Source organism: Lonchura striata, chromosome 8, assembly GCF_050655825.1.
Source record: "Lonchura striata isolate lonStrDom1 chromosome 8, ASM5065582v1, whole genome shotgun sequence".
NCBI classification, from domain to species: Eukaryota; Metazoa; Chordata; class Aves; order Passeriformes; family Estrildidae; genus Lonchura; species Lonchura striata.
In genome coordinates this window covers 9,778,944-9,794,925 of record NC_140710.1, presented here as the reverse complement: position 1 = coordinate 9,794,925, position 15,982 = coordinate 9,778,944, and the positions used below count along the sequence as shown (strand labels likewise).

The following is a 15,982-nucleotide window of genomic DNA, read 5'->3' as shown; positions in this document are numbered from 1 at the left end:
AGCCGGGCGAGGGGAGGAGAGACGCCGAGGAGGAGGAGGAGAGGGCGGGGACCGGGGGGTGGTCCCGCCGGCCGGGAGCCGGCCCCGCCGGGGCGGGACGCTCCGCAGCCCCCCGCCCGCCCCCCGCCCGCCCGTCGGGGCACCGCCGCCTGTGGCACCTGCCCGGCTGCTGCCCCGGTGAGGGCACGGCCCCGGGCACCGCCCGCTGTGCTCCTGGCCGCGTCCCCAGCGGGAAGAGGACACGCAGTGGACGCTGTGTGCCCCGTGCTCGGAGAGGAAGGAGCCGAGGCTGCGGGTCCCCACGGCGCTGGTGGGTGAGGGGCTGGCGGAGCCATCCGAGCGGCAGGAGCCTGCGCTGAGCCAGCGGGACAAAGGGGCACGGCGGCGCTGGGGGCGGCAGCGCTCCCCGGCGGTGTCGGCGGCATCGGCCCTGCTCCTGCTGCGTGCCCGGCCGTGCCCGGTTCAGGCGCCCACTCTGACCCACAGATCAGCACCCAGCCTCACCCGTAATTCACCCACGGCTTTACATCGAGTACAGAGCAGACAGCAGTGCCCTGCCTTTCATGGGCATCAGGGTTTGATTTTTTTTTTAAAGCCCTTAGTGAAGGGCTCGTCTCACACATCATAGCAGGGTCCTCGGGCACAGGAATCGCCAGGTCCTTTAGTACACACGGCCTTTGGGGGAGGACATAAAAAACAGGTACTGCTGGCTTCCAGGAGCTCTCTTGCGCTCTCAGGCAGGGCTGCATTAAAGGAACATATTAATATATTCAGTACATACTGCCTGAGTTGGCATCCCAAAATCCAGGGAGCTGACTCCTCACTAGCCTCTGCTTTAAACCGAGGGTGATGGCAGCACCCCTGGGACCAGCACAGCGTGGGGCTGATGGGGGGAGGGCTGCAGCAACTGAAGTCCACTTCTCTGGGCCCCTACACCCTGCCACCGCTTTGCTGCTGTGTCCAGCAGGACACAGTTCCAAGTATATCTCCAGAAATACATTCCTGGTTTTGCGTCCTGTCTAAATTTATGCGACAAACCTCTGAGGAAGGGCAGAGCTCACAGGTCTCTGAGTTCAGTTTTCTTGCTATTATTCTCAGTGCTTTGAGAATACAAGACCAATTCCTTCCTATCTGCAGTTCAGTCACATCTAAACCATTACCGGTTACTCCCTTGTTGCAGAGATCTCCTATTTATTCTTACTGACAGAGCAAGAGTACATTTCCTGGAATAACAGGGCGATGCAATTAGGGAACAGGAAATAATTATGTGCCTTTGCTCCGCCACGAGATACCTCCAAGCCCAAGGTCTCCTCCACAGGACACGGAGGGAAGGAATTGGGTCTCAGGCAGGTGGTGAGAGCAGGCAGAGCTACTGCAATGAGAGATCTCCATTTTAGAGAGTAAGCCACAAGCTAATCGATGAAGGTCAGGAAGAGGTTTTCCTTGAAGGCTGAGGTGTTCCTTGCTGCTGCTGGTCTTGTTCAAAGTAATGAGTGCTGGCAGTGGCAGGGACTGGCCTGGGGCAGCAGCTGCACACAGATTTGTTTACACACAGATTTTTCCCCAGGAATCACATCCCCATTTCTTTAACCCTGAAGGCCATTTTGCTGTCTTTAAGAGTTTGTTGCAACAGGAAGCACTTGCCACAGGAGCATGGCATTTTGTCCATCACCTCTGCTCACTGTTCTGGTGACAGGTCCTGGGGTGACAAAGAAGGGCTTTGTCCACCTCTGTCCCTCCCTGGCTGCAGAGAGGGACCTCACAGGGCCATCCCAAAGCACCCTCCTGACCCAGGGTACAGCACACCTTCCTGGCAGAGAACAGTCCAGCAATCTCAAGCTTTCCCAGTGATGAAATCTGTGAGCTCTGGTGTCACAGAATTTCTGCTGGCACCTGTGTGTCTCTGCAGCTGCCAGGGCTGCTCAGGAAGAGGGTGAGACTTCATGAGAGCTGGGACACAGCACCCAGCTTGTCTGGTCCCTCTGTCACCAGTCGCCGCAGAGCTCACCTAGTGACAACCTTGAGTGTCCTTACTTACGTCGTCCCCAGACAGTGCCAATAAAGAGGAGTTTAGACTTCAGACAAAGCAGGGATGTTATTCATTACCAATAAGCTGACTTTTCATTGCATAAAACATATAATCCCGACTCAAATCAAAGCAAGGTTGGTGCAGTGGCTGGCCAGCCTGTCTCTGGGGGGTTAGCATGTTATTTCAAAGAAAAACCAATCTATTTTTCCTCTCTCTTCATTCTGAACATTTGTTGCTCCCCATTCCTCCCCATATTTCCCTGTGCCTTTCATCACTGCCTTGATTTTGCAATGGGGAGAGCTCTCCTCCTCCCAGGGAACGTGGGCAGACCTCTTCTCCCTGGGGAAGGATGCAAAATGTCAGCCTCCAGCCCAGCCCCTGATGCTGCTCATTCAGAGCCTGGAACCAGGTACATCAATAATTCACTGCACGCTTTCCTGAGCCAGCCATTTGCTGAGCCACTGGCAGCCCTGGTTCCCCTCCTGTTTTCAGGACTGTTTGGTCAGGGCCTGCCTGTGCTGCAACCCAAAAACTCCAGCCCTCCTGGCCTCATCACTGGTGTTATCCAACAAGTGCTGATTTCTCCTGCTGGTTCCAGGAAGTATTTTATTTTGAGTCCCTGGCTAGAAAATTGACTGACAAAAGGGGCTGGAGCCCTAGGGGCTCTAGAGCACAGTCAGGCAGCAATGCAATGCAATATCCTCGGAAATTCTTTGGGTGCCAGCTCAATCAGAAATCCAGCTTTAAGCTGCAGATGCTGTGGAATAAGAAAACCACTTTCATCTTCCTAGAAAATAAATTCAAGGACTATAAAAAGGAGAAAGGACAAGGGTGCTGATGAGATGCCTCTGTGGGCTTCCTGGCAGCTGTACTTTGTTTTATGGCAGTCAAGGTAAGTGATGGCTGGTGTCACATCTCAGCCCAAGGGGATGTCACCTCCTTGGCTGCTCCCACCTGCACACCTTCATGTAGCTGCTCTCCTCTCTCCCCACCATGCCCAAACTCCATCCTCAGCAGAAAAACTGCTTTTCTCTGGGCATCCTCCCCTCTCTTGGATACTCCCATGCTGCTTTGACATTGCTTTGACTCCCAACAGTCAGTGTTGTGCCCTCACTAACATGAGGCCTGAGCCTTTAGAGATGACAGCAGAGTTTTGCAAGGCCCAGGGAGTACCAGGGAAGTCCTATGGCGACAGATGAAGGTACACAAGGGCAGAAGAAGCTTTACAGCCAAATAACAATGGGAAAGGAACAGGATAGTAGAGTGCAGGCAGACACCAAGCTCCTGCTCCAGCCATCCAGAGGATTTGTTGCTCCAAAGCAGCCAAAGACAGGCTTAGCAGCATCCAAGCTCCCTGCAACAGCCTCCATTGCACAGTACTCAGTGGAAGTGTGGCTGTTTCTGCCTTTCCTATGTTGCTGATGCTGCTCAGGACAGAGACAGAAGGGAAAGGACACAGGGAGTAACTGCAGCTCCCCTGCCTTAATGCATTTGGGAGCAGAGGAATCTGTTGGTCAGGACAGTTATTCCTTAGCACCCCCTTAGATCCAATGTCCAGGAAGAGGCAGAGAGAATTATCTCATTAAATATTTGGCCTTGCAAGCAAGAGGAGAGACACCTTGATTTGGTTGCCCATGGAGTTTAGCACCATTTTTAGATTTTCCAGTGCCTAGTAAGGTCTCCAACAAAGCATAGACCGGAGTTGGAGCTTTTTGCTGTCAAACTGTTCAAATCCCCTGTGGATTCTCCACTGATTCATTAGTGCTGAGTTATTGCTGTGCTCCTCTTCCAGCAGGGACTCTAATAAAGTGGCTTTTTGCTAGCCAGCCAGTTATTTTATGAAACTTTCCAGATCTGACAAGCTCAAAGGCCTCCTTCAGGTGTGACTGCAATTGTCTGCATACTCAAAAGAGAAATGCAAGGACTGAAAGTACCTCTCCCTTCTCCAAGCACAGGCTGAATTCCAAGATCAGGTGTGGGATGGCTGTTCTCACCCTCATGTTGCTCCAGGAACTGCTCTACCTGCCTGTGTGTCCCTGTGGTTGCTCAGGCTGGGATGATGCAGACCCAGACACACTCTTGTACCCAGGCAGAGATTTCTGTCTGTCAGAACCTGTTGTTCTCCCTTTCCCCCACACATGACACTACACCTCTGGCTTTGCCAGGCCTGCCTTCCCCCAGCCCCTGTAAGATTAGCAATGTGCTGAGCCTCTGTCTTGCCATGGAGATTTCAGCACCCTTCCAGCAAATGCATTTGCTGTGCAAAGAGCAATTCAGCACAGAGCAGCTGCTGGGTGAAGACCCTTGGCTTCCAGAAGGAACAGCCACCTCTCCAGCATGAGTCTAAGAGCACAGAATGCTCCAGAAAGTTACTCAGTCCCACTGGAGAGATGTCCATCCCAGCCAGGCTGGCTGTCTCAGGGCTGAGCTCAGCAGAAAACAACCCTCTTGGGCCACCACCTCCCCCTTTCAGCCACTGAAGTTCCTTCCCTTTAATTAGGGATACTAAAATAAATGGGGGATCATTTTTTCAGGCTACAGGCGTATGAATAAATGATGGCAAAGCAAGGGGTAAACAATGCTTCTGTTAGCCTTTAGTATGGGGTCTGCCCTGGCTTTGGAACATGAGTGGATCACAGGGTCCAGCTGGATGGGAAGCTGGAGTCAGGCATTTTTGGCAGCTCTACCAAGCTGTGGTTCCTCAGCTGCAGTGAGGGCCATCACTGTCACATCTGCCATCATCCCAGGCCGCCCTCAGCAGCAGGATTTGGGGACCCAGCATCACAGCTAACCTGTTTCCAGGAGAGATGTGTGGAGACACACATGGCAAATCACCACTCACATGGCAGAAAAGGATTATCTTGCTGTCTGCTTTCCTGGCAGGAAGGCAGGAGGGAGCCTGAATCTTAGCAAAGCTCCTACAAACACAAGGACCAGGGCAAGATCCAGTCTCAGCCCTGGGGACCTGCCTGCAATTCCACGCATGAGCTGGCCTGGTGAGACGTGTCTCTCCCAGAGTGTGGGCTGGGCTTTTTCTGCTCACACTGGGCTCTTTCAACCCCCTGATATAAGCTGTAAGTAACAAAACCAGACTATGCTGGGTGGACAAAGAGAGGAGGTAAAACCATAGAAAGCTATGCAGGGGTGAGAGCCTTGGTATTTCATGGGGCTGGGGCTCCAGCTCTGCCTCCCCCAAATTACTCTGGACCCATCAGGAGGGAGGGAGGGAGATACTGGGATGCATCTCTTGTAGGTCATCAAATGGCCATGGAGTGGCTTGAAGGCCTTTGGAGGAAGGAGAGAGGTTATAGGAGGAAACAACGGGAGAGGCAAATCTGTCGTATGCAGCTTTGCTCAGAAGTCAGAGGCACCTCCACCCTCTGTCCCTGGGTACTGCTTTGAGATGACTCTGCTCTCCCTCTGCCAGCAGACAGAAGATGGGGCATGCCAAGCAACTGGGCTTTGAAAACTCAGGGATTGGACTCTGTCCTGCTGGGGGCCTCCTGCCCAGCCTGGTCCCACGGTTGATGCTGAAGAGGGAGGTGGGAATGAACATGGCCAAAATCTGACTCAGTTCTGCAGCCCCTGCATCACTTCCATCAACCCCCCTGCACTGGTGGCCACGCAGGGACCACAAGTCCCTGCTGCTGGCTCATCCCTGCTGCTGTTTCTCTGCTCTGTCCCATCTCCTTGGGCAACGCTACCCCAAAGTTAATCTGGGCCTCTTCACCAGGGTCACCAGCAAGCTGGCCAAAGCCACAGATGACCTCTCCAGGTCTCATTCCCCAGCTCCTAACCCACAATGGAGATGGATGGCTGCCACCCCCAGGCAGCAGCAGCCACCCTGACCCCAGAGAAGCCAGAGGGGCCTGGCGGGGCTGGACTTGGGGGACAAAAATGCAGCCGCTTGCATTTATTTTGCCTAACAACAGTGATCCCTCTGTATATTTTCATTCTGTTTTCCTAGGCTCAGCTGCCTCCTCAATGAAATGTTTCCAAAGCAGCCTGGCTTGGCAGCACGCCAGCCCCGACTGCCAGATGAATGGGTGGAGGAGGAGGGACCCATTCCTCTTCTTGACACAGCATCGCTGCACAAGAGGCCTCTGTTGACATTAGGACTGGCTGTTCCTCCTTTCCCGAGAGGATCTGCCCGGCCCTCGGCAGGAGCAGCACACAGGGCCAAGGATTCATGCGACATGAAACTGACATCTGTCCTCCTCCAGGGTGGTGGCACAGCCATGGGTACCAGGGTACCCTGCTGCACCCTCCTCCAGGGTGGTGGCACAGCCACACGTAACAGGGTACCAAGGAACAGCACTGCTAGAACCTAAAGCCAGCTCTTGTTTCTGGCCCTTGACCCCCCAGCTGAGCCAGCCCCACAACAAGTGAGGATTCCTTGGAGCTCTCTGACTCTACTTACACCACCACTCTCTCTTGGAGAGACCAAGATATTGGAGATGCAGAGAGCCTGTTTCCTCCCCCAAAACACCTCTCCACCCCAGCCAGAGCAAAGCTCTCCCTCAGCATCGCAATAGTACAGACACTGACACAGCATTTGCAGAGCTACAGGTTACTGGCATCTTTCAAGGGTGAATCCTGTCATAGGGGACCCAGGCATGGCACCCCAAACCCTTCAGGTCTTTGGACAGTATTATATGGAGCAGGATCAGTTTCACTCTAAAGCCTTGCCCCTACTCAGTCATGTAGGACTTCATCCAAACAATGTGACACATCTTTCCCACACCTCAGTGTCTCTACCCAAAGTAAAATGCCTACCCAAGCTTTCAGGGCCAGAAATTTGTCTGCTGGGAGGTAACCAAATGGTAGCTGTTGCAGTGGACTACACACCCAGCACCAGATGGGATCCGTCTCTCTGCCATGGCTATTTGCAGCACTGGTCATCAGTGAGGGAATGCAAATCCATGTATGCCCACTCATTACCTGTCACCTCCTCGGCAGGGACACCTTAGGAGTTGCACAAGGAAAGGATGTGGAATTTAATACAAGTGCTGATAATGCATCAGAAGGCAAAAGAAAGAGATTAAAGTAATCAGCATCCTTCCAATCTGCACCTTTTTCCCTGATTGGCTCCTCTGGCATCTTCTGCTGGTGGCCAGCACCCAGCTGAGGCAAGCCAGGGACCAGAGGCTGGACAAGAGCAGCACCCAGCAGCATGCCACAGGAACACAGTCTGCTCCTACCAGCTGTGGCAGGGAGACTGCTCTGCCTGGTGGAAAAGAGGCCAACCATGCATCGATAAGATGAATTAGTTGTCTCAGCAGCACCAGCAAAATGAGCAAGAGGAGCCGAGCCCGTGAGGCCCGGCCTGCTTTGTTTCAATTACAGCAGCTGCCAGAAGAAAAAGATAACCTCAATATTGATGGCAGGAGCAGCAGACAGAGGTGCCCTTGCAGGCTACTGGGAGCAGGTAGAGGAGGAAGGGGGAGGAGAAATGGAGGAGGGGGAGCAGGGTCTCAGCTAGCACCCCATGGGAGAGCCTGGCTGGTAAGAAAGACACATCTGATCCCATTGCTGTCATCCCTGTGAGGAACAGCTCCTTTTCATCCTGGTTCTTGTCCTAGTCACTGTGCAGAACATCCTCCAGCAGAGACAGGATGCAGAAACCCAGCACTGGGACACAGCACCATGAAATCACTGAGCAGAAAATCATCTCTCTGCTCCCCACTCAGGATGCAGGGCTGTAAGAGGCACTGAATAGGGCTGTGTAGGATGATGGATGGAGCTGGAGTAAAGGGCAGAGACAGGCCTGGGGCACCATAAGATGAAGGCAGGCGTGACTACCTGCCAGGGGCACAGCACCCACCTGCCTGAGGGCTGGGGAGCCCCACAATGTGCCTGCAATGGGGACTGGTCTGGGCACTGGATGGGACAAGATGCCCGTGATGACTTTGGACTGCATGTGGGAACCAGCAGCAGCTTGGGGCAATCACCCCAACATTACACCTACAAGCCAGGTATGGAAGTGCCAAGCCAAATATCCTCCAAGCAGTGCAGTGTTAATGTCCTGGACTCCCATCCTGGGAGGCAGCCGGAAGATAGGAAGAGATGGGGTCTTCTCTTGAAGAAGAATTATCTTCAATCTTAAACTCCTTTACTTCCAACTCCTGTTCAGGGGATGTAAACCATCCTTGGCTGCTGCACCTTGGGGTCTACATCCAGCCCTGTGTCCCTCCCTGTGCACTGAGCAAGATCCCCCCGGGCCCACCAGAGGCCAAACCGAGCAGTGGTCACTTCACAGAGGTTTTATTCGCACTCCGGATGTCCGCGCTGCCCTCCCGCCCCGCTCACCCCTCAGCGCGGTCACCCTGCCCTCCCCGAGCGGTGCCATTGCTTCGGCCCTGGGTCTCCAGGAGGGGACAAGGCCACCATCTTGCGGCCACCAGCACCGCTGCACACACCCGAGCGCACGGTCAGACACGGGGCTACAGCTTGGACCATGGCGAGCTGCCACATCCCACCGCTCTTCGTGCCCTCAGTCCCCCGGACCGCGTCCTGCCGGGCACACGCTGTCCCTCCCCTCGCTCCCTGGCCAGGAAACTCGGGGCTTCCAGCACACCCAGGGGTGTCTGGATGGGCAGAGGATGCCGGCAGCGCTGCTCCCATCCCAGCTCTGGCAGAGGGTGCCGGCAGCGCTGCTCCCATCCCAGCTCTGGCAGAGGATGCCGGCAGCGCTGCTCCCATCCCAGCTCTGGCCCCTCCAGCCCCGCCCCGCTTCTCTGTGCGGTGTCAGCCAGCAGTGACCAGGGTCCTCCTGGTTTGCACAGCGGGCTTCATTGAGCACAGAAAGGCAGGCAGTGGCAGATGAAGGCTCAGAACTGAGCCCTGGGGCTGAAAACGCAGCACTGAGAAGGGTCCAAGGGGAATTTCCATCCCTATCACAGCGTAGGAGGACAGCCCACATGAGGTATGCTGGAGGAAGTTGTTAAACCAGTGCTGCTGGTGACCAGCAGCCCAAAGCAAGTCCTTCCATGCCTCTGTGAAGTGAGCTGGGGTCATCTGCACACTACTGGGTTCTGCAAGGCTGCCCAGCCTGGTTTAATGCTCATCCCCCTCCTTCTGCTTCCTCCCTTTGTGATAGAGCTGGCCATGGTCTCCATGGTGGTGGTGAGCATGGGTAGCAGGTTTGTGGTCCTCACTTGGGTTTGTGTCCCTCTCGCTGTTGACCTCGTGGTGGCGATGAGGATGGAGGGGCTTGTGCTGGTGGACAGGGGTCTCTGACTCCATCCCCTCGTGTTCAGGAAGGGAGCTCGGGGTTGCAAAGCCCTCCATGGTGCTGTTAGCCTGAGGAAAGTAACACAAGGACTGTTGTGGTATGTGAATGCCCATACAACCCTGCAGGAAGCCTGGGGGCACAGCTGTGAACTGGGAAGGCAGACCAGCATTCATCATACAGAAAACTGTGGGTCAGAGCAAATGCTCTCCAGCCCTGACCCAGGGCACAGGGAGGACAGGAGAGGCTGGAGCACACAGGGCACAAGCCTCTAGACTTGCATTCCTTGGCTCAAGCTGTCTGTGGTCCAGAAACAGAAATTAGCATTTAGTATTTCTGGATGTACTTCTCTCCTGGGAAGTGACTAATCGCCTGCCAAGCTCAGAGCTACACCCTTTTCTTTGCTCTGAGCTTGCCACCTCTGCATCCACTGCCAGCCCTTTCTTTTATGGGAACAGTCCTAGTTAGCATTCCTAGACATGGGATATGACCCCTTTGGTCAATTCCTTTTCAACCGGAAAGCTCTGACCTATTTAAGTGCCCTTATTCCAGACCTTCCATCACCTTTCCTCTCAAATACATCTGAGGGCAGCTGCCAACCCAGAGCCCATCCCCAACACGGAGATATGATTGCTCTTGCTGATGTGCAGTGCCAAGGACAGAAGGGATCCCAAGCTCCAGCAAGCATTCCACGTCTTACCTCCTGGGTAGTGTTGGGGTACAGGGAGCAGTTGCCACAGAAGTCCTTGATGTGGCTGGAGTGGATGGCTGCCTCCACATAGGGGAAGTGGAGGAAGCTGAAGGGCAACTGGATGTGGAAAGCCAGGCGGCCACACCTGAGGGGAGAAGTCATGGCCTGACTCAAGACAGGGGTCTGGAATCCCCCCCAGCCCAGGCATGAGAGGAGATTTTGGAAGCCCATCAAACGCTCTGTAACACCCATTAAAGCCTCAGGCGAGTCGGGGGACACTCACCGGTCATAAACAAGGAAGTCGTCCTTGTCACCCCCCAGGACCTGCCAGACGTCAGGGTCCTCCCGCTCGGGCTGGAAGACGGGGACGCCGGGCGGGGCATGGCGCTGCAGCTCGGGCAGCATGGCGCGGGACAGCGGCGCCTTCTCGTTGACGATCATGTAGCGGACATCGGCCATGCCCTGCCGGGCCAGCCGCTCCCGCAGGCCCCCGAGGCTGCGGGAAGGAGGCGCTGGGAGGGCTGCCGGGGCAGGGGGCTGCCAGACACCCCCGAGCTGGCGGGGACTGCTGTGGGGAGCGGGAGTGGGGCTCACCTGTGGGCCTGCCTCAGGCAGAACTGTCAGCTGGCCTTCAGCAGGGCCACCACCGTCACCTGCCCTGCCGCCCCCTCCATGGGGCTCGAGCCATTGATGGTCCATGCCGGCGCCTCCTGGCAGATCCGGCTGCTGTTGGCCGTCTCCTCAGAGGCCGAGGCCAGCCCCAGCCCCAGCCAGGTGGCCAGGGCCAGCACCAGCAGCCCCATCCTGGACCCTGGCCCTGGCAGGGGGACATGGGGTGTTACTCTCCTCCCAGATCCACTGCAACCCCAAAACACCTCCCTGCAGCCTGCTCCAGGGCAGACAAGGGTGTGGGCAGTATTGGCCTGATCCTGGCACTGGAAGCCAGGACCCCCATCCCAGGGGGCAAGGAAATGGGTACGAGGTGGGGAATTTGGCTCCTTGCTGCTGTCTTTTGTGGGCACCCACTGCTACAGCATCCTGTTCTCCCCTGGCAATGAAGACTCACTCCACAGCTCAAGAGAGGAAGGTACTCCTCTGGCCATGGGCCTTCTCCATTTCTTTGATCCCACAAAACAAACCCAGCCCCAGAGAGAGGTCTGACTTTGCTCCAGAAGGGAGCAGGGATACAGCCCTCATCATCTCAGCTGCCAGTGAGCAGTCACTGAGACAGAGATGGTTTCACCTTCAGGTCACCTTGAGAGTCCTTGGTACCCCACAAAGTGCTTTGGGAGTACACAAAGCTTTTAAAACCCTTGAGTCTCCCAAAATTTGCCTGAAGCCCTATCCTCCAACAGCTCTCTAACCCAGGATATTGCCCATCCCTCTAATATCCAGCACATTCAATGGGCAAGAGGGAGGATATGGGTCTGGAGGGAATGGTCTGGGGAGGGAGCAGGGAGATGCAGGATCTGGACAGGGTGGATGTGCCCCCACTCCCCACCCCCCTCCCCGCGAGAACGAGCCCTCGATACCGCACTTCTCCTCGCTGCCGTCCTCCCTCGCTCCGGGCCCCGGCAGCTTTCAGCAACTTCCAGCTGGCCCTGGTCTCCCTTTTATCTCCTGACCACTCTCCCCGCCCAGGAGGGAGGAGAAGAGCCTGGCTGGAGCGGGGACTGTGCCCCGGCCACCACCGCCTGCCTCGAGGGGACAGCGACAAGGCAGGCACTGTCCCCGTCGGTGCCATGTGGCCTCGGGGCGCTGGTGCCACAGCCCAGCCCAAGCCGTGCTGGGGCAAAGCGGTGCCTGGTGCCGGGCTGACGCCAGAGGCTGACACGGGAGAGATGGACACAGCCGCTGCAAACCTCGCAGGCACAGGAGGGCTGGGGGTACTGCCAAGGACACTGCTACACCAAAGGGTTGCAGGACTGCGGGGTGACCTCCAGCAGCGCCATCCCTGCACGGGGCGCCACAGGAGCCACCAGTGCCGTCTCTGCTTCCCTGCAGCCAAGAAGATGGTGTCTCCCATACAAGGCAGGGTGCTGGAGCTCCCTGCCCTGTGGGGTGTCACCTCAAAAGCCCGGCTGTTCTGTTGTGCCCATGGCCGTTCTCAGGCCAAGCTTGGTCCCACAGCAACTCCCCAGTGTCCAGTTCCATGCCTCCTGTCCGGCCCCACGTTGATGGGTCTGTGCTAGTGTCGGTGTTTCCTTGGGAAATCACAGCGACACTGATTCCACCCCCCAGCCAAACAAGAGGAGCTCACCGCTCTGGCAGCACAAGGACATCTCTGCAAATATTTGAGCAGTTTATTGTACCTGGGATCTGTACAAAAACATGATAAGGCAGGGAAGGGCAAGCAGCCACAGTCACAGCGGGGGCAGAATATGATCCCAGACACACATAATGCGGGGATTCGTCTGAAAACAGCAGCGGGAGAGGGGATCACTGCTGAGAGGCTTGAGGGGCCCAGAGATGTCTGCAAGGATGGTGAGCAGTCCCTCATGACTGACACCGGACTTTCCTCAGAGCTGTCACCCCCCACCTGCACGTTGTTCCCCCCAAGTGCCCCCCGGGTACCCTGGACGCTGTGAAGCGCCCAGCACTGAGCAGGGACACGTTTCCCCAGTTCATGTGCTGGGACTCGGGCTGGCAGGGAACGACCCTGCACAGACACGAGCTGCGCCCCAGGAGCCCCAGCCACCGCCGGGCAGGCGCTTCCCCTCGGCTCATCCCGTGCCTGCGGCTTTCAGCTTGGGCGGCTTTTGGTGCGCAAACCGCGGCACCCGCAGCGGGCAGCGCGGTCCCGGTGTGCCGGCCCCGTCCGTGCTCGGGGCGATGGCCGCGATCCCGCGCCGGGAGCGTCCCGCGGGCGCCGTGCCCGGCCCGCCGTGCCCGGTGCACGCCGGGGCGCAGCGAGCTGCCCCGCCCCGCGCCGGCGCTGCCGCGTCCGTTCGCCGCAGCCTTGACCCGGTGAGCCGCGGCCCGGGGGCGAGCGGGGCGCGGGGGCGGCGGGGCGGGGCGGGCGCGGGAGCGCCGCGGGCAGCGGGGCCGGGGAAGGAGCGCCGGCCGCTGCCCATGTGCTCGCCGGGCTCCACGCGGTCCCGCCGCCCTGGGCCGGTGGGAAGGGGCAGGGAGAGCTCGGTGCACGCAGCCCCTGCAAGCGGGCAGGTGGAAGGGAATATTTCAGCAGGTGTGTTGTCCCCAGCCCACTGCACACCTGTGAGGACTGGCCAGAGCGGCTCGTGCATGCCGTGGGATCAGGAAGCCTCAGTGGGTGCTCTGGAGAGGTGATTCCGATTGGGGTTTTGGGCACATCTTTTTTCCCTCTTGAGCATCACAGATATTTGGATTGGTGGGGAGGAAGATCACTTTCCCGAAGTGTCCCTCCTCTGTGCCCCTAGGGCAAGGTCATTATTCCCAGACTGTTGCAGAGAGCATGGTGACTCCACGCTGTCCTTGTTGGGGAGGGGAAGGGCACATGAGCCTATCATGACCCCACTGCTCCCCTCCACTGGTGGGACACACCTGACAGGCGCTAGGGCAGCACAGGAGCGTTTTAGCTGTAACCAGTGTGTTGCTCCATGTTTACCAGTCCATGTTCTGGTACAGGACATTCCCACCATAACCCTTGTCCCCATAATCTTGCTTACACGTGCAGCACACCTCCTCCACTGGGAATCCCCGTTGACCTCCCTTCAGCACTCCCAAATTACACGTGGCTCCAAAGGGGACCCGCAGGGCTGCATCCAGGGCTCAGGGCTTTCTTGCTCTGGGACCTCCAGCATGGGGCAGGGTAGCAGAGTGAAAGGCCTGCAGGAACGCTTGGCATCCTTGGACAGCTCTGTGTAGCTGGTCCCGAAGGTGGCTGCCCTTTCACAGTGCAAATTGGCTCCTGAGACCCAGTTATTTAAAATACACACATTTAAAAGGTGCGAGTTTACACACATATGCATCTGTGCTTGCAAACACAGGTGTGCTGTGTGCAAGGTGGGGGAACGGCTTTTCCCCAGGGCCAGCAGCCCCCCTGATCCCCTGTGTCCTCCCTGCAGCCTGCCCAGCCATGGCAGCCTCGCTGAGCCGCCCCTGCTTCATCTCCCTCCACCTGCCCTACAGGCAGGGCTGGGGCCAGCACCTGGCCAGCACCTTTCGCTTCCAGCCGGTGGCCGTGCGGGAGACGCCGCGTGTCCGACAGGTGGCCTTGCAACGAGAATCTGCCATCTTCCTCGTCAACGAGCGCCTGGCACCTGCCAGCACCTCATCCCGTGATTTTCTCTATGACATAGATCCCCAGCCCACTTTGGGCACGGCCTCCAACATCTGCTTCGAGGTGGATGATGTGCCGGGGCTCTGCAAGTGGCTGCAGAGCCAGGGATGCTCCTTGCTGGTGCCCCCCACTGAGCTGAGGGATGACGCTGGTTCTGTCACCTATGGGGTGGTGAGCTCTGTCGTGGGCAACATCAGCCACACCCTTTTGGACCGATCCTGTTACCGGGGGCTCTTCCTGCCTGGCTTCCAGCCCATCCAAGGAGCCCCCTCAGCCACAGGAGATGGGATCAAGATCTCTCACTTTGACCACATCACATATGTCTGCCCCCGGGGCGGGGCCCGGGCGGCTCTGGACTGGTACCAGCGCTGCTTCGGCTTCCACCGCTTCCTGCTGAACCCCCGGGAAAAGCCGGCTGAGGGGTATGTGCTGGGGGGGCAGGGGGTGGGCATGCTGCTCCTCGCACTGCAGAGCGCCCAGGGCACCCCAGCACACGGCTGCAAGCTGGTCTTTGCCGAGTCTCTCTCCCAGAATGGCACCAACCAGGTCGACACGTTCCTGGAGCAGCACGGCGGGGCTGGGATCCAGCACGTCGGTCTCTGCACCACTGACATTGTCAGCACGACCAGGGCTCTGCAGCAGCGGGGGGCACGGTTCTTCACACCCCCTACCACCTATTACAGCCAGGGGGGCAAAGCAGAAGAGATCCGAGGAGCTGGGCAGGACCCCCACATGCTGGCGGAGCTTGGCATCCTCCTGGACACCACAGTGCCTGGGGACAAGGGTCGGCTGGGCACTGATGCCACAGAGAGCCCCTCTCAGGAATATTTGATGCAGATCTTCACCCATCCCATCTTCTCTGAGGAGACCTTCTTCCTGGAGCTCATTGACCGTCGGGGAGCGCCCGGCTTTGGGGAAGGCAATATCCGGGCGCTCTGGAAAGCTGTGCAGGTCTACATGGACCAGCAGCAGTAGTGCAGTGCTGCAGTCCTCCTCCCTCAGCTCCCCATCTGCTCCACTCCAACCCTGGGGCAAGGACCATAAAGATCCCATCCCTGGCATGGCCCAGGCGGGCGGGGACCAAGGATCCACATCAATCCAGAGCCAACTCAGCGTGGGAGCAAGATGCTCAGGGCCAAGTCCAGCAGGGGTGTGAGCATGGCACCTGCTGGGCTCCCAGTGATTTATCGACCACATGTAAAGAACTTTCTGCCTTGTTTTCAGCTTAATTTATTGAGACTTGAGCCTGGAGCATGGCCAAGAGTGTGCTGGCACAGAAGCACCCCCAGATGCAGAGAGATGAGGGGCTGCCCAAGAGGAGTGGATAATCCAGAGGCCACTTACTGGCACAGCATGACCAGCCCTGGGGGTGAGTGGTGGCCTCTTCCTCCTCTCAATTAAAGAATTAACTTACAGGCACTGCTTTGGATTTTTAATCCTTTTGGGTTTTTTATTTAAGATGTGCCGAGTGCCAGGTCAGGATGAAATGGCCATTTCCATCACTTAAAGTGGGTGTATCACTAAAATTGAGATCACTGCCCCTAGCACCCTGCCAGGACTGTCCCTGCCAGCCCCCAGCATTGTGCATTTGCACACTCAGCAGGAACAGTGCTGAGCAGCCCAAGAGAAAAATTATAAAAGGAGGATGAAACCCTGTAAAAAGCCCGGGGGGCAGTTGTTCAGGCCCAGGGAGGAGCAGCCCACAGGCAGGAGCAGCACAGCTCTTGGGGGCTGATATCTGCCCTTGCAGGAGGGGTGCTCTGGGTGCTT

At 57.3% G+C, this 15,982-nt stretch overlaps 2 protein-coding genes across 3 annotated transcripts; one reads left to right on the top strand and one right to left on the bottom strand.

Annotated features, from left to right (window-relative positions):
- Positions 1-8,277: 8,277 nt before the first annotated feature.
- LOC110470530 (selenoprotein Pb-like) lies at positions 8,278-11,537 on the bottom strand. Of its 2 annotated transcripts, none has more exons than XM_021530242.4 (5): positions 11,484-11,537; positions 10,546-10,768; positions 10,235-10,447; positions 9,961-10,096; positions 8,278-9,331 (listed from the first exon to the last, which is right to left on the bottom strand). In XM_021530242.4, the coding sequence occupies exons 2-5, from the start codon at positions 10,752-10,754 to the stop codon at positions 9,086-9,088; spliced, it is 804 nt and encodes a 267-aa protein (XP_021385917.3). In that variant the 5' UTR covers positions 10,755-10,768; positions 11,484-11,537; the 3' UTR covers positions 8,278-9,085. The 2 variants fall into 2 exon arrangements, with proteins under 2 accessions (XP_021385917.3, XP_021385907.3); XM_021530232.4 differs by having other exon boundaries at positions 11,489-11,537.
- A 1,246-nt stretch (positions 11,538-12,783) lies between these two features.
- Positions 12,784-15,631, top strand: HPDL (4-hydroxyphenylpyruvate dioxygenase like). The gene is made up of 2 exons (XM_021530254.3): positions 12,784-12,918; positions 13,998-15,631. The coding sequence occupies exon 2, from the start codon at positions 14,009-14,011 to the stop codon at positions 15,185-15,187; it is 1,179 nt and encodes a 392-aa protein (XP_021385929.3). The 5' UTR covers positions 12,784-12,918; positions 13,998-14,008; the 3' UTR covers positions 15,188-15,631.
- Positions 15,632-15,982: the final 351 nt, after the last annotated feature.